A 16,968-nucleotide genomic window follows, 5' to 3' on the forward strand; every position below is an offset into this window, starting at 1 on the left:
TTGGGTTAAGTTTTTAAAATACTAACCTCTTTAAGGAATCTCAAAGATGTAACGACATGGGAAAACCCAAAGCAAAGTCTGCTTTCTTTAAAAATTTTGATTTTTAAAGAAAATTGCTTAGGTTTTCTATATTAAAGAGTTTTAATATTTACTGGCAGTTCATTTTCAACTACTGCTCTAATCCCAGATTTTAAAGTTTGATTAACCTCGGTTTGTTGGATTTCATTCTTAAGTTTTTTCAAAAGGGTCACAACGCTATATTCCATCAAGTTTTCATGTTCCATTGCCTATTTGCTTGAATTGTCAGCACTTATCATCTTCTTAATTTGTTACAAATTATATAGATTTCTTAAATTCCATCCTTTCCTAGGTACTTTCTCCTGCTGCTGCTGCTAAGTCACTTCAGTCGTGTCCGACTCTGTGTGATCCCATAGACGGAAGCCCACCAGGCTCCCCATTCCCTGGGATTCTCCAGGCAAGAACACTGGAGTGGGTTGCCATTTCCTTCTCCAATGTGTGAAAGTGAAAAGTGAAAGTAAAGTCGCTCAGTCGTGTCTGACCCTAAGCGACCCCACGGACTGCAGCCTACCAGGCTCCTCCATCCATGGGATTTTCTAGGCAAGAGTACTGGAGTGGCTTGCCATTGACTTTCTCCTAGGATCCTCTTAAATTCCAATCTGGATTAATTGAGTTCCAGCTGTGCAGCTGCGATACTGAGACAAATTTCTCTCTCTCCTGAGTTAAAGTCACTATTTCTTTAATCTCTTTCTGTTGTTGTTTGTTCTTTGTGGGTATGAGACTTATAATCTTATTTTTTTAGAACTTAGCTTCTGGTAACTTACTATGATAGGAAATATGGAAAGTTTACTTTCAGAATTCTTTTATGCCCCCAAATGTCTATTCTCCCCTAATTTTTGACTGACATTTTCGGTGGATATGGAGTTGTTAACTAAAACTGATTTCCCCACATTTGTTAGAAGTCATTGTTCCATTGTCTTATTTAGCTGTCCCAGATGGTTAAAAACCTGATGCTAATCTGATTCTCATTCCTTTATAATTGACCTTTACTTTCACTGAAAGCTTTTAGGATCATTTTATCCTTGGTCTGAAATTTTACAATGTCACATTAAGACAAGGATCTTTTCTCATCAATTTTGTAGAACACTTGGGAAATCCTTTCAATTGGGAAATTCCTTTCCCTCATTTTTTAAAAATATCTTATGTTCAATTTTGATGATCTATTTTCTCTTCTGGAACCAACATTTTCAGGATATTGGGCCTCTTATATAGAGCCTATTTCTCTTATCTTTTTCCTCATATTACACACACCTCTGTCTTTTTATTCTGTGGTCTGGGAGGTTTGCTTAACCTATTTTCCTAACTTTATTCTGAATATTTCACTTGGCAACCCCTATCTTTAATTTCTAAGAGCTTTGTATTGCTTTCTGGTTGTTTCTTTTTCATAGCATCCTGCTGTTGACTTATGAATGCAGTATCTTTTATCAAATATCTGTTGATGGTAGTAAGCATTTAAAGTACTCACCATACCATACACATCTATCCTCTGAATTATATGTATTTTCTTTGGGGCCTATTTTTCTGTTTATCTTTTTATAACTCATGTTGAAATTTTTTCTAAAATTTTTAGTAATCCTCAGATGTATATTTATGTTTAGGAACAACACGTTAAAAAAACACTTGGAAAAAATAAATAAAAAAACACTTGGGAGTCTTAGGGATCGGGGCCTATGGATTGGCAGGTTTCCCTTTGAGATGAGTTGTTTGTTTTTTTGCAGGACCTACACTTTAGATTGCCAAAACCTTTGTTCCAGGGCCATTGGATTTCTCCAAAAGAGAAAGATCTTTTTTAAGATCCCTTTCCTGGTGAATAAATGCCTAATGGCCTGAAAGTCTATGGTGTATAGAGAGAGGAAGTTTGACTTTCAATTAGTGCCTTTTTCCAGCTCCACATTTCTTTCCTGTCTTTAACTGAACCAGTTACTTGCGAGTCCGAAGTCTCTCCTAGATCTCTGGCTTTATATGCTTTCATAAGTATCAATATTTTAGGCTGTGGTTTCCTCTGTCCTACTTCCTCTACTCTCTTCAACCTCTTTTCTACCTTGCCTCAATCCCATCATTCTCTAATTGAAATTCATTGATGTCATGTCTACTGAAGGCCCATCTTGTGTTCTCTTAATGAGTTTATCCTCCTTTTATTTTTTCATTGTCATTTAAGTGGAGTTCCAGGAGGGAGAGAAGATATATTTATGTGGTCAGACTCCAAGTGGAACAAGAGGCTTTCAGTTTTTTTCTCTTAAAGTTTTGCATTCTGGCTCTAACTATAAGAATTCTACTTAAACTGCTTTCTTGCAAATATTTCAAACAAATGTTCTTTTCATTCCCTCTTTCCCCATAAATATATTTACCTTGCACCCTCAGGCTAAAGCTTATTGCCCCAGAGAAAAAAAATCAGTGGGTCCTTCAAGAAAGCAGGCCACAAGATAGAGAAAAGCTGATACAAAAGAAGTTCCTATGGAACTTCTTAAATGGAAGTAGAGAGATTTTGGCAGGAAAAAGAAAGACTTGGAGCACAGAAAGTTCCCAGGCTTGAGTAAGAGATGATAGTGTTAAGAGGTTAGTAAAATCTGCACAGCTCTTCAAGACAGATGAATGCTTTCTCTTGATTTCCGTTTGGGAATTTTGCAAATCATCTTTGCACAGGGTCCTGCATCAGCATGGAGTGACCACAGCAAAAAAGAAATAGTGGTGCGGCTTGTTACATGGTTGTTTCTGATTATCCCTTGGCTCCCATGTAGTGTAAAAGGGATGCAGGTGTTTTTACAGTAGCTCTACCTCAGCAGACCCCTCACAACAAGAACCTTGGGTAAACTTTTACTGAGTTCTCAAACAAGCAAACAAAAAAACTTACTAAAAGCCAAGTAAATATTCATTATTGCAAAGAATAGTTAAAAATAAAGTTGAAAGTGACTAACATATAGCCAATGTTGGAAGAAAAAGTTTCTAGAGAGGCAAACAGGCAGAAAGGCCTATAAAGACAGAAAACTGAAGTCAAAAGCTAGCATTGTCAAAAATAAGAGATTCATTTTGGCTAGCTATCACAGTTTTAGAGGACCTCTAAATCTAGGCAATCACAGTATAAAATATACAAACAAGATTAAAGCTTAGTGGCATCAAATCTCCCAGCTTGATTCCTTTTGATTAGACTTGTGATACTAATTTTCCACATTATTTGGGAGTGAGGGATAATTCATCAGACACTAGAGTGGTCTGGGAAGCCAACTTAGTTTTTATACCAAGTATTTATAATTTCAGAATCTCTCCTTTATGGGAAATACTTAAAGCTTCTGCTTAAAGGGTACTCAGGAATTGACCCTTCCAGATTTTAAGAGCCAAAACTCTAGAGGCTTAAACAGGATTATTATTATTTCTTCCAGAGACAGATGAAACTTATCTTGTCATATGACCAGGAAGAGGGGGCTGGAGAGTAAAAGAGCCTTTTTTTTTTTTAAGCCCTCCATGCTGCTGCTGCTGCTAAGTCACTTCAGTCGTGTCCGACTCTGTGCGACCCCATAGACAGAAGCCCACCAGGCTCCCCCGTCCCTGGGATTTTCCAGGCAAGAACACTGGAGTGGGCTGCCATTTCCCTCTCCAATGTGTGAAAGTGGAAAGTGAAAAGTGAAAGTGAAGTCGCTCAGTCGTGTCCGACCCCCAGCGACCCCAAGGACCGCAGCCTACCAGGCTCCTCTATCCATGGGATTTTCTAGGCAAGAGTACTGGAGTGGCTTGCCATTGCCTTCTCCAAGCCCTCCATATGTAGGGTTTATTAGCATTTGGTTCTTTCTTGGACAATCCTTCATTAGAAAGTTCACTGTTTTAAATTTTACATGCTTCTAGAAAGAGAAAGTAAAAATAACATAACAATTTTGGCTCTCTTTGAAAAATAGTAGCTTGGGACAAAATTTCATTTTTATGCTAACGATGACTTTATATGATGCTGATATTTTAACACTTGCTTTTTAATTCAATTAATAATAATTAAAATATTTTCTTTATTGCTGTTTTAAATTAAAAACTGTTCTTTAAAAGATTAAAAAACCTAAATAATGGTTTTTAGATAAAAACACAGCAATAAAGATAAATACTTTTAAAGAAGATAAATCACCTATATGCCTACTAGGGTAATGGTTTTTATTTTTGTATACTCTTAATTTTCATGTGAGAAAACTAAGATTTTCTCCACAGAGAATGCAACTGCAAGGGGGAAAAATATCACTATTATGTAATATAATATTAATCCTCTTAAAAGCTATCTTTGGAGAATTACAACTGCAAAATCTAGATTCCTTAATAAAAACAACCAGATATCCAGGAATTTCTACAAAACAGATGTGAATTCAGTGTCTGGACTTGTAGATTTGAATTCAAAGTTCACACAATGCTATGCATTGCTACTACTAATGCTGTCTGCAGATTGTTCATCCTGGAATGCACTCTCCTTGATAAAAAGGCAAATTGCAGATGTTAAAAAGTGCACTTTTGAGGTTTTCTCTCTGATATAACTCAAAGAACTGAAACAGCAGTGAAACGGGGGTGTTTTTTGTTGGGAACATGGACGACTTTCAAAATAACTGTTAGAATCTGAACTTGCTGTTACTGGGACAAGACCCAAAGTTGGAATAGAATACCTCCAGTTCTGAGACATGTCTGCTACTAATCAGGAATAAAATCTGAAGCAAAACATTTAATTTTTCTAGTTTTCCACATTAGCCTAGCTGATCTCAGAATTTGTTTTGAATTTTAAAATTCTATGACCTTTCCTTCCATGAATGTGAAAGGTATCCTGTATTTCCATCTCTGGGAAAAACTCAAGTGTAAAGACTTAGCTCTATTAACAAGGTCTTAACATGCTTTTGTCCTCTTATGCTTCTTAAGTATGCCCTGGGCAGAAACCTGGCACTTTTTTGGCGCCCCCTTCCTTCCCTTCATCTCCTGCCTTCATATCCTATCTGTAACAAAACCTCAATGTCTCTCCATTTATGTTTCATCACTCTTCTCCATCCACACGCCCAACACTTGAGTACTAGGCTTTATATCCAAATAGGAACAAGTAACTGCTTTTCTGATGTTCCTCTGAGAGTACAATCTGCTATTCTAACAAGCTTCTATTTTATTGTTCTTTTTAATTCAGATGTAGCTGAGGTACAATATTATGTTATAGGTATACAACACAGTGATTGACAATTTTAAAAGTTATACTCCGTTTTATAATTATTATCAAATATTGGCTCTATTTCTTGTGTTGTATAATTTATCTTTGTAGCTTATTTTATACAAATATTATGCATAAAATATACACTCCATATTCAATCTGTCAGCAAATCCTGTTGACTCTGTCTTAAAAACATGTCCAAAATCTGACCATTCATCATCATCTCCCCTACTGTTACCCTGAAGTGATCTGTTCAAAACATTAACTCAGATTATGTCATTTCTTTGCTCAAAGTGAAATTCTTTACAATGATACAATGTTATCTAACTTCAATTCCACTACTCTCCTCCTGTGCTCCAGCTACATAGACCTTCTTCAGTCAGTCAGTTCAGTCGCTCAGTCGTGTCCTACTCTTTGCGACCCCATGAATCACAGCACGCCAGGCCTCCCTGTCCATCACCAGCTCCCGGAGTTCACTCAAACTCATGTCCATCGAGTCAGTGATGCCATCCAGTCATCTCATTCTCTGTCGTCCCCTTCTCCTCCTGCCCCCAATCCCTCCCAGCGTCAGAGTCTTTTCCAGTGAGTCAACTCTTCGCATGAGGTGGCCAAAGTATTGGAGTTTCAGCTTTAGCATCAGTCCTTCCAATGAACACACAGGACTTCAAATTGCCGGGAATATGGTGACTTGCAGGGACTTTGCACTTGCTGTTCATTTTGCTGGAGTATTTTTCCTTCAGATAGCTGCACTGCCACTTTCTTTTGTCACTACAAAGTCTCCTCATGAGCTAGTCATTCTATCACACTAAGATCACAAATGCTTTTTTTTCTTATTTTCACCTCAGGATGATCACCATGTAGTAGAGTACATTTTATTTATTTTTCTTCTTTATTGTCTCTCTTCCCCATGAGAGTAGGGATTCTTTGTGTATGTGCGTTAGTCGCTCAAGTCGCTCAGTTGTGTCCAGCAATTTGTGACCCCATCGACTGTAGGACTCGGGCTGGGTGTCCTCTGTCCATGGAATTCTCCAGGCAAGAATACTGGAGTGGGTAGCCACTCCCTTCTCCAGGTGATCTTTCAGACCCAGGGATTGAATCCAGGCATTGCAGGCAGATTCTTTACCATCTGAGCCACCGGGGAAGCCCGTAACTATATCTTTGACTATAGCTATATCCCAAGCACCTAGAACAGTCTGGAGCATAGTGGATGCTCAACAAATACTTTTTGGTTATTGAATAAATACTGAGAGATATGTGTCATGAGATCATAAAGTATGTAAAGATGGAGACAGGCACAAGACAAAATGTCTTACTTGTTCATCACAAAACAAAGTTTTACCATCTTCCTAATTTTGTGTAGTTGGAGAAGGAAATGGCAACCTGCTCCAGCACTCTTGCCTGGAATATTCTATGGATGGAGGAGCCTGGTAAGCTACAGTCCATGGGGTCGCAAAGAGTCCGACAAGACTGAGCAACTTCACTTTCTTTCTATAGTTGCTTTTGGAGTAGGAAATGGCAACCCACTCCAGTGTTCTTGCCTGGAGAATCCCATGGACAGAGGGGCCTGGTGGGCTGCACTCTATGGGGTTGCAAAGAGTCAGACATGACTAAGCAACTAACACACACACACAATCTTGTGTAAGTAGAAAAGTCCTTGCCTTTTGTTAGTTGTTTACATCTCCTGTACGATGGTTCCTATCTTAGGGAAAGAAAGCACTTTCCATTGTCAAAGCATCAATTTGGTCACTACGGGTGGATACCATCTGATTTCTCAAATGTTATCCTGAACATTTCGCACCTTTGCTAAGTTAAATAGAAGAAAGCAGGGTCTATTTTAGATTAAAAAACCCAGGTCTTGACCTTTAGTGCTCAAAATTCTCAAAAACAGAAAGAAATCTAAGATAGGAGTATTTCACTCTATGAAAGAAGTTTTCACATACTGAGGTTTAAAGAAGTCACTCTGGATTGCACACAAGTTTTTACCTTGGCTAAAATGCCCTGTTTGTGGATTATCCAACACACATTGCACATCTGTTTTATTAACGGGCTCATTAACTAGAAGTAATCTGGTGACTGAGCAACTAACACTTAACAAGGCTGTCCATGATAAAGACGAAAATTCAATGTCTCCCTTCCTGGGATGCCAATGCTGTTACTCCTTCAGTGATGACTCCCTTTCCACGTACCAAGACAATAAAAACTTCCTGTGTTCCAAACTATTTTTTTTTTTTTTGAAACCTTGAAGGAATATATCCCTGACTTACTGAATCTTTTGTTCTGACAAAACTATGCTGAAAACCAAGCTTCCCCTCAGGACTTCCTCAGAGTTACCTGAGAAGCTGTCTTCTGGGCTTGTATTTCCCAGTTTGGCTCAAATAAAACTCTTTTGTATTCCCATGAGAGATTATTTTTCTCCATTGACAACTCCGTATTTCCAAGAGGAAATATATGATAAATGATAGTGATAATTAAATAAATCACGCTGATATCAAATTTATCTTACATCACAGATAGTAGAAACACCACTTCGGCTTCTTCCTCCGTTTTTTCCTTTATCAGAAAGCCGCACACTCCCTGGCACTAACGGAGTGTTTTCAACAAAAAGAGAGATCTAGATTTCTTTGGGTGCAGCATTAGCGTAAGAGTGGCGTTCTTTCGACTCTACAGGCGTTCTGCGCTATTACGGGCTTGAATTTACCAGCCCCAAAAACTCCAAGAGGGACGTCCTCTTTCGTGGTCGAGGACGCGAATGCATCTTGGGGGCGTTACCAAGCTCCCTCAAGGTCCTGAGAGAAAAATCTGCGGGTAGAGGAGGTTCCTCTGCAGGAGAGCGCCACGGCTTCCTGCGCTCAGTCTGGCACGTTTCGTCCAAAGTGCCCACCAAACCTGCTCCTCACCGAGCGGGAGTAAAGGCTGCCGCCGCTCCTCCCGAAGACGCCGGGGCGACCCGTTAGCTGAGAGGGCGGCCCCGCGTCCTCCTGCCCGAGCCGCGCCCAGGAGCGGGTGGGGGAGGGGCGGCGGCGCTCGCGCTGCGTCGAGTTTCCCAGAATTCCCAGCGGCCGCACGGAAAGTTTACGGGACGTAGGCGGCCACAGCGGCGGCAGCGGTAGCGGTTACTAGGTGGCCAGCAGCGCACCATGGCCCTGGTCGGGCGTTCCTGGCTCTTCTCTCGGAGTCCTCGGGCAGCGACGCGGAGCTGGCAGACTTCCGGGAAGGAACTGACAAGCGATTGAGCGGTGACCGGCGCGCTTAGCGCCCCGAACATGCGGCAGTCCTTGTGGGCAACCCCGGGCTGCGGAGAGGCGGCGGCGGCGGCGGCGGCGGCGGCTCGGGAGGGAAGGAGGCGGCGGCGCCGGCGGAGGTGGCGGCGGGGACGCCCGGCGCCCGGCACGGAGCCTTAGGGCGGCTGCTTGACTTGGCCTGGGGCCTCGTGGTCAAGGATGCTGTCCCGAAAGAAAACCAAAAACGAAGTGTCCAAGCCGGCCGAGGTGCAGGGGAAGTACGTGAAGAAGGAGACGTCGCCTCTGCTGCGGAGTGAGTGTCGGGCGGGGTGCGCCCACACCTGGCCTGGGCGGCCGCGGGCTGCGGGGGACCCGGGCCGGGTGTCCGACGCCGCTCCCCGCGGCTTCTCTTTCTTTTTGGCCTCTGTGATTTTTTTTTTTTTTTTTTAATGCTTGGAGTGATGTTCGTTGTCTGAAAGCTGATAAAGAGTAAAAAACTTGTTAGTCCACCTCCGTCTCCCCCCCGCCCCGCCCCTCAAAATCCACAGACTTCCCTTCTTGAAGCTATGTTGTTGGTTTTGATTACTGGAAGAAAGATATTCTTTAGGAAACAAATTGCTCATCCCCTGGTTCTGTAGGAATTAAAGGGATTACACTGGGGCACACGTTTTCCTCTTGTTACGTCGAGATTTGCATTGTTTGCAAACATTGCGGGTGTCATCCGTCCTGCTCGAAGTTGTGCGAACGCTTGAGTAGAATGCAGCTGTTGGTGATGACGTCCGGAGGTGAAAGCTGACCGTCTTATTGTAGCTGCTGCCCCAAAAGCCTCGTCAGTTGTATATCTTAGGGTTGAAGAGCCAAAAATTGTATGTGTTTGGCTGTGTTCATGAGAATTTCTTCAAATAAAACCTCCTAGAAATCCCCCAAAGACGCAAAAAAAAAAAAAAAATTCCATCATACTTTTGGGGAAATTACGAAAAAAGTTATGTGTGTATTTGTAAACATTTTTAAATAGAGTGCATTTCGCTGACACTGTACTTATTTTCAATTTAAGTATTTGACTCTAATTTTCTGACAGAATCTTTTGAATTTTTAATTCTTGCTTGTGTGTTGAGAACATTTGTGAGGTAAGGAGCAAGTTTTTTGGTGTTCATAGTGAGTGCTGGGCCCTTTGTGTAAGTTTCCTTCTTGGAAGCTGGTGACTTTGTGACTTAAGCATTACCTCATATTGTAATTGGGAAAGCTTTTAATAGAGATTCCTAGTAATATTTGCCCAAGATCGCACAAAAAGGGGTGGAGAGCATGTTTTTCCATTATAACCACATCATCAACCTTCCAGATTTATCCTTGTATTTGCAGTGCTTTCTTACAGAACAGATCGGATGCGTCCATCAGTAACCTGAAACTTGATTTTTAAAAACTTTTTTAATAGTTTATTTTTCATTTACGTTTTCTCTTAGGATTTTGGCCAGGTTTAGGATAGCTTGCAGTTAGCTTCAGATAAAGTGTTATTCAAAATTCCTTAAAATCATGAAATATGTTTGCCACACCTTTTAGCAAATACCTTTTGATATATAGTATTTTGTTTTAATTTCATCAAATGCTGAACCTTGTTTATTCGGATACTAATTTTTGTCTGCTTGGCTTCTGTTGCATATTAATATACGTGCCCTCTGATACTGTCTACTTAGTGAACTAATAAAATGGTCTCCAGATCCAGTTTTCTTCTTGTTTTAAAGGTGTTTGCTTTCTAACCAGGAATGCTTAAGGTATTTATTTAAGTTTTATATTCAGAAGTACTGTATCCTTAAAGCCATTTTCCTGTTTTCTTCTGTTTTGAATTATAGTTGTTCTTAAAGGAGCCATGGTTTAGACTTGGCGTTTTTTTTTTGTTTGTTTTTGAACTGACTCAACATCTGTGTGTCTCTTTGAAATGAGATTAAAAAATTTTTTTTAACTTTCATAGCTTAATTTTTAGTTTTTCCGTCTTTTGAGTATTGTACTATTTCTACATAATTCCAATAGTGGGAAAGCCAGGTTAATAATTTTTAAATTTTTTTAAAAGAAATTCACCTTTACATGTTTGAGAACAGCATTATGTTCTGTTTCATTTTTTAAATTGTGTTTTACTTAAAGAAGAGTTTGGGGAATTTTGGAAATGAAGTAAAATCCTCAAAACAAACTAATGTTAAATTATGCTGGTAACTGTATCCATTTGTTAGATTGTTTACTATTTTTATACATTTATTCATGAGTATTTCATTAATACGTATTTTGTAGTTAAACTTACTGATGTTTCATCATATTATGTTTGGTAGTATGCAGAATATGTTTGATTCTGGTAGAGCATACTTGTAACACATTCATACAAATTATAAATTCATTTGAGTGGGAATATGGCAATCAGCCTCAATTTAAAATACCCAGATACTTTGCTAAAGTTTTAAATTGTGTTTTCTTAAGTTCATTGAAATTTTTCATTTTGGGGTAAGATGTAAATAAACAACTTTGGAAAAGCATGTTACTTACTAGTCGTTTTATTCTTTTGTTTTATTATAGATCTTATGCCTTCTTTTATCCGGCACGGTCCAACAATTCCAAGACGAACTGATATCTGTCTTCCAGATTCAAGTGCTAATGCCTTTTCAGCTTCTGGAGATGGAATAGTTTCAAGAAACCATAGTTTCCTTAGAACTCCAATTCAAAGAACACCTCATGAAATGATGAGAAGAGAAAGCAACAGATTATCTGCACCTTCTTACCTTGCCAGGAGTCTAGCAGATGTCCCTAGGGAATATGGCTCTTCTCAGTCATTTTTAACAGAAGTTAACTTTGCTCCCGAAAATGGAGACTCTGGTTCCCGATATTATTATTCAGATAATTATTTTGATGGTCAGAGGAGGCGCCCACTTGGAGATCGTGCACATGAAGACTATAGGTATTTTGAATACAACCATGATCTCTTCCAAAGAATGCCACAGAATCAGGGGAGGCATGCTTCAGGTAACTTAAAATTATAAATACGACATTAGTTTGTATATTTAGATTTATTAACATTTCATTAAGATGATGTTGCTTTCTGGATTTTCTTGGAAAGCCAGCAGATACTCCTAGAGAACTACTACTCTGTTTTGTGCTAGTCTTGCTAAGCCAGCTTGCAAATAATTATTCACCTGCATTGAGGGAAAGAATTTTATGTCCATTAACTCATCTGTTTAACTTATTTTATCAAAGCTTGGTACGTATCTGAAGGCTGTCTAGGCAGTATGAACTTTGAAAACTTAGAGATTTTAACGTCTATAGTTGGATTGACTCTAGGTTTAGATTTGGTAGAATGGGATGGTTAGGATTTTAGAGAAACTGGACTTAAACCTGGGACAGCAAAGGCAAATAGGAAGAATTGCACATGGTAGGTGATACCATGGGCAACTGCATCATAGCTTAGCTAGAACTTGCTCTGTTTTGTTTTTAACAGACCTGTTTTTGTAGTTAAATAATTATTTCCCTGGTTTAAAAAGGCTGATTGTCAAGTGGTTGATGGTGTGTTGTGTCCTTTTGTTCTTTTTGCAATGGGAAAAAATATTTTCCGTATAATTTTTTAAACTCTGCTTTCTGTATTTGCTGACTTTGGGACATAGTACAAGGAGCAGAAGAGAGGTAAAATGCACAGTTCTACTTTATTCCCGAAGTACTAGGTTACACTAGGTAAACTGAAGCAAGCTGAAAAATCAAACTTTTTCTTCTGATTTTTTTCCTAGTAAGTTGTAGGCTTTACAGTTTGGCAGGATAAAAATAAAAAATATCTGATACATTTACACTTCATTCATTTGGTATTAATTTTTATATTTCTAGTATTTTCCCTTTTGGTATCTGTGTTCTGATACCTTAATTGGGAGAACAAAGCCCATATATGCCAAATGATCATAGACGAGTTAGTTGTTGCACTTTGTGTAAGGGGAGTCAGAAGAGAGATCAGCATAGCTAGAATGCATAGAGAATGGTTCGTGAAGAGGTGGGATCTGAACTTTTTCCTTTGAGCTTGGACTTCAGATTGACAGGAGACATAGAAAGGAACATTGTAGGTGCAAAATCAGTGAAAACAGCAGATATGTAAATCCAGGGAACTGTGTAGTTCTGTCTAGTTTGAAGAAATAAGTTGGAATAAGTTTGAATAAGGTGGAAATGAGATTAGTGATGCAACAGCAGGCTATACAATTTAAAGTCAGGTCAAGCAGAAGCCATTGCAGATTTCAAAAAGACGAGATTTTAATTTTATGAAAGCTGTGTTTAAATATTAGTTTACTAGTAGTACTTGGAATGGATTGCTAGAGGAAAGAGGACCTCAGGTACCAGTGGTGTTAGAGACGAAGTACAAACTTACGATGCATTTGAAGGAAAAATGAGATTTAATTACAAGTTTAGGACAAAGTAAATCACTTAAGTTTTGAAAATTGAAGAATAGTCTGGAATAGGTGGCAAGAGCAGCTTATTTTGTGAAAGCTGACATTCAATTCTTATTGGGATACTGAAGAGGAGAGGTTTTCTAGACATAGAAATACTGCAATGAAAATAGGTGAGTACCTTTTTTGTTTTTAAAGTGCTTCTAGGTTAGAGGATTGACAGTTGCATACTTTAGTGTTTATTTTGGCTATTTCTTATATCCACATTCAGAAAACTTAAGTCATGGCATCCAGTCCGATCACTTCATGGCTAATAGATGGGGAAACAATGGAAACAGTGAGTGACTGTTTTTATAGGCTCCAAAATCACTGCAGATGTGACTGTAGCCATGAAATTAAAAGACGCTTGCTCCTTGGAAGAAAAGCTAGGACCAACCTAGACAGCATATTAAAAAGCAGAGACATTACTTTGCCAACAAAGGTCCGTCTAGTCAAAACTATGGTTTTTCCAGTAGTCATGTTTGGATATGAGAGTTGGACTGTAAAGAAAGCTGCTGCTGCTAAGTCACTTCAGTCGTGTCTGACTCTGTGTGACCCCATAGACGGAAGCCCACCAGGCTCCCCCATCCCTGGGATTCTCCAGGCAAGAACACTGGAGTGGGTTGCCATTTCCTTCTCCAATGCGTGAAAGTGAAAAGTGAAAGTGCTGAAGAATTGATGCTTTTGAACTGTGGTGTTGGAGAAGACTCTTGAGAGTGCCTTGGACTGCAAGAAGATCCAACCAGTCCATCCTAAAGGAAATCAGTCCTGAATATTCATTGGAAGGACTGATGCTAAAGCTGAAACTCCAATACTTTGGCCACCTGATGCGAAAAACTGACTCATTAGAAAAGACCCTGATGTTGGGAAAGATTGAGGACAGGCGGAGAAGGGAACGACAGAGGATGAGATGGTTGGCATCACTGACTCGATGGACATGAGTTTGAGTAAGCTCCGGGAGTTGTTGATGGACAGGGAGGCCTGGCATGCTGCAGTCCATGGGGTTGCGAAGAGTTAGACATGACTAGCGACTGAACTGAACTGAATATCGTGTAGTTTTTAACCTTAGAAATAGTTTGTTATCCAGTAGTGAGTTTTAAAAATAAAGTTCATTTTTATAAATTTTTTAGAGTAATACCTGTTATAGGAAGTTGTTATAGGAAATTTGCAAAATGCAGAAAAGTAAAGGTTTTTTGTATTTTGTTCATCTTTTTGCATGACATTCTTTTTGTTTTTTAAACAGTGTTGTGATTATACCCAGTACAGTTTCATATACCTGCTTTTTTACTTGAATGAGTTTCTTAATGTTAAGCACTATTTATGTGGTATTTCAATGCCCCATAATTTTCCATTTTGTGCATGTCTTATGGTTATGGTTAATATTTTAATTATTTGCACTGGATGTCAGTTGCACCATGAGAACTCTTAAGTTGTGGCATGTGAGATCTAGGTCCTTGATCAAGGATTGAACTCTGGTCCTCTGCCTTGGGAGTCTTAGCCACTAGACCATCAGGGAAGTCCCAGTATTTTAAATGTTAGTGAGGACCTGACCTAGTCTGGGATCATTTGGAAAGGGGAGAAGTGGGACACATCTGCATTGAATGACCTTGGCCACTGATGGTTATTGAGGGATGAGGGGAAAAAGAAAAGAGTCAGTTAGGAATAACAAAGCACCTGGCTGTAAAGGAGGTGCTGTAAAAATAAATGGTTGAATAAGTGAATGGATCAACAAATTTTAAGTCTGTACTGAAAATAATAGCTTACAGCAATCGATTTTTCATTAATAAAGATTGTTCTTCACATTTACCTTTCCCATATATATTTACCTTTCCCATTTATATGTTGCAGACATCACTGATAGCTCGTGACACTTTTATGCCTAAAGTATGAAGAAATTGATACCAAGTTAGAATCTGATACCAATTTAAAATATTTTAAAATTCTGATTTGAAAAGTATTGAGTAAATACTGTAAAAACTAAATTTCTACTGATCCCGTCTTAGGATCCTACTTATGCAATCTGATACAGTTCTTGTAGTTTTAATGACAGACTTTAAAACAACTTTTCCCAATCATATTTTAGAAATAAATAAAAGTTAATTGGATATTTTTTCAAATTAAAGAATGTTATTTAAAAAAAGATTTGTATTAATTGAAGCAGTGTACATGCTTAAGAAATTTCACTTAACATTAATTTATATGAGGGCAATAAGGTTAATATTATACCTTTCAGAGATAAAAATGGTACTACTTTGCAGGAGTCTCTTAAGTGGCAGGGGAGGATTAATAACCAATTATTAACCAAATAGAAAAGCCTAATAGCTGTCTTTTCCAGAGGGAAAAAGTCTGAATATGAGACAGTAGCTGGAAATTTCTTGAATTCATCTTGAAAAGACTTGAAACTTATGTATTTTCATATGCTGTAGAGAGTTCAAGAAATTTGAATGAATGGAAAGGAGAAAGTAAGTTTGTGGGAGAGCAAGGATGCTAAAGCTGAAACTCCAATACTTTGGCCACCTCATGTGACGAGTTGACTCACTGGAAAAGACTGATGCTGGGAAAGGTTGGGGGCGGGAGGAGAAGGGGACGACAGAGAATGAGATGGCTGGATGGCATCACTGACTCGTTGGACATGAGTTTGAGTGAACTCCGGGAGTTGGTAATGGACAAGGAGGCCTGGCGTGCTGTGATTAATGGGGTCGCAAAGAGTCGGACATGACTGAGCGACTGAACTGAACTGAAGGATGTATTCAAGACAGATTTATTTTCACAAGTTTTAAATTTTGGTTGCTGTTACTAATGTAATAAGCATAAAAAAGGTATGGAAGAGAAGTTTTGTGACTTGACCGTCTGAGCCACCATGGAAGCCCTGAGAGTAGTAATTCCTGCTAATTAGTTATTAAACTTTTAGGAAACACCTTGTCTCAAGGGTTAGTTCATCTTATTGTAGTTAGCAGAAGTACAAAAAACAAGTTGTATAATATCTTAAAGGGTTTTAGGGCCAGGACTTTCTACATTTAGCTGTGAAATTTGACCTTTAACATTTTGGCCTACATACCAGTCAGGCTGTTGCTGTATGTGCCAAAGAAAGGAATTCTGCTGTTAACAGGAAGTCTCTAGTTGGAATACTAAAGGCAAATTGAATTCCTTTGTTTTGTGCCTAAATAATTTAGTTCTATGCAATTTTAAGTATCAAACTTTTAAATATTATTTTTAAAGACAGCTAAAGAAATCAGTTATAAACATCCAATTAAAAAGGTCCAGGCTTTACCAAACGAAATACTGGAGTTGTGTTTACTCCAGGAAATGCATCATTATTAGTTAACCCTAATCTTCTTTTGAGGATGTGGTAGTAATCCTTAGGGGCACAGTTTTACTTGTAGTTATTTGGGGAGGAGGAAAAAGGCAGTTGGCTTTGTTTAATCCGTATAATTTCTTATCAACATCTTGATTATAACATGGGCTGTAATGTTTAGTATTATCTTGGAGCTTGTAACCTTCATTAGGATTCCAGATTCCATTTTATTTTTTGTAGCCACTTTAGCATTAGGAAGCTAGAATTTTTGAGCTTGTCTGTAAGGGCAGATCTTGTAGATACCCGTCCAGTTGTGTGATATCTAGTGAAAGCTTTGTGGAGAGACAAAGTAATATTTTATCTGTGTCTTTGGGATATTATGTATTTAGCTTATTAATGTTTTAGTTTATTTTATATAAGTGGAAGGTGCTTGTGCAATTAATTCCTGTGAATGAAAGTTATTTTAAAGATTATGAATTCACTTTTTTCTCAGACTAATTGAAATTATGAACTTTTTTTTTTTTCTTATAGCTCAGAAACAAGTTCAGAATTACAGATTGCATTTTCTTTTACTAGCGACAGTCATATTTTTCTTTGGAGAATTACGGTTGATTTTTTGTGGTATGGTTATGTGGTAGGTAATAGATTTGTCATTTGACCTTATACCATCTGTGTGGTCTTTGGTAACGTAATTTACTTGAGCGTTCGTTTCCTTATCTGTAAATTGGTAATCATACCTCTGCCTCAGAGAGCTGATTTAGTTTGAAATAGTACATACGGAAA

The 16,968-nt window shown here is 38.6% G+C and overlaps 1 protein-coding gene across 2 annotated transcripts in view; it reads left to right on the forward strand.

The window, feature by feature from the left end:
- The first annotated feature begins 8,086 nt into the window (after positions 1-8,086).
- The window catches only part of SAV1 (salvador family WW domain containing protein 1), a 29,470-nt gene continuing 20,588 nt past the window's right edge, over positions 8,087-16,968 (forward strand). The window contains exons 1-2 of one of the 2 annotated variants that reach the window (XM_055436968.2): positions 8,087-8,764; positions 11,011-11,454. In XM_055436968.2, coding sequence (XP_055292943.1) covers positions 8,671-8,764; positions 11,011-11,454 — 538 coding nt within the window. In that variant the 5' untranslated portion in view covers positions 8,087-8,670. The remainder of the gene's footprint in view (positions 8,765-11,010; positions 11,455-16,968) is intronic. The other variant, XM_055436967.2, reaches the window with a different exon arrangement.

Source organism: Moschus berezovskii, chromosome 9 (genome assembly GCF_049115385.1).
Source record: "Moschus berezovskii isolate FMDL1 chromosome 9, NW_MosBer_1.0, whole genome shotgun sequence".
Lineage (NCBI taxonomy): Eukaryota > Metazoa > Chordata > Mammalia > Artiodactyla > Moschidae > Moschus > Moschus berezovskii.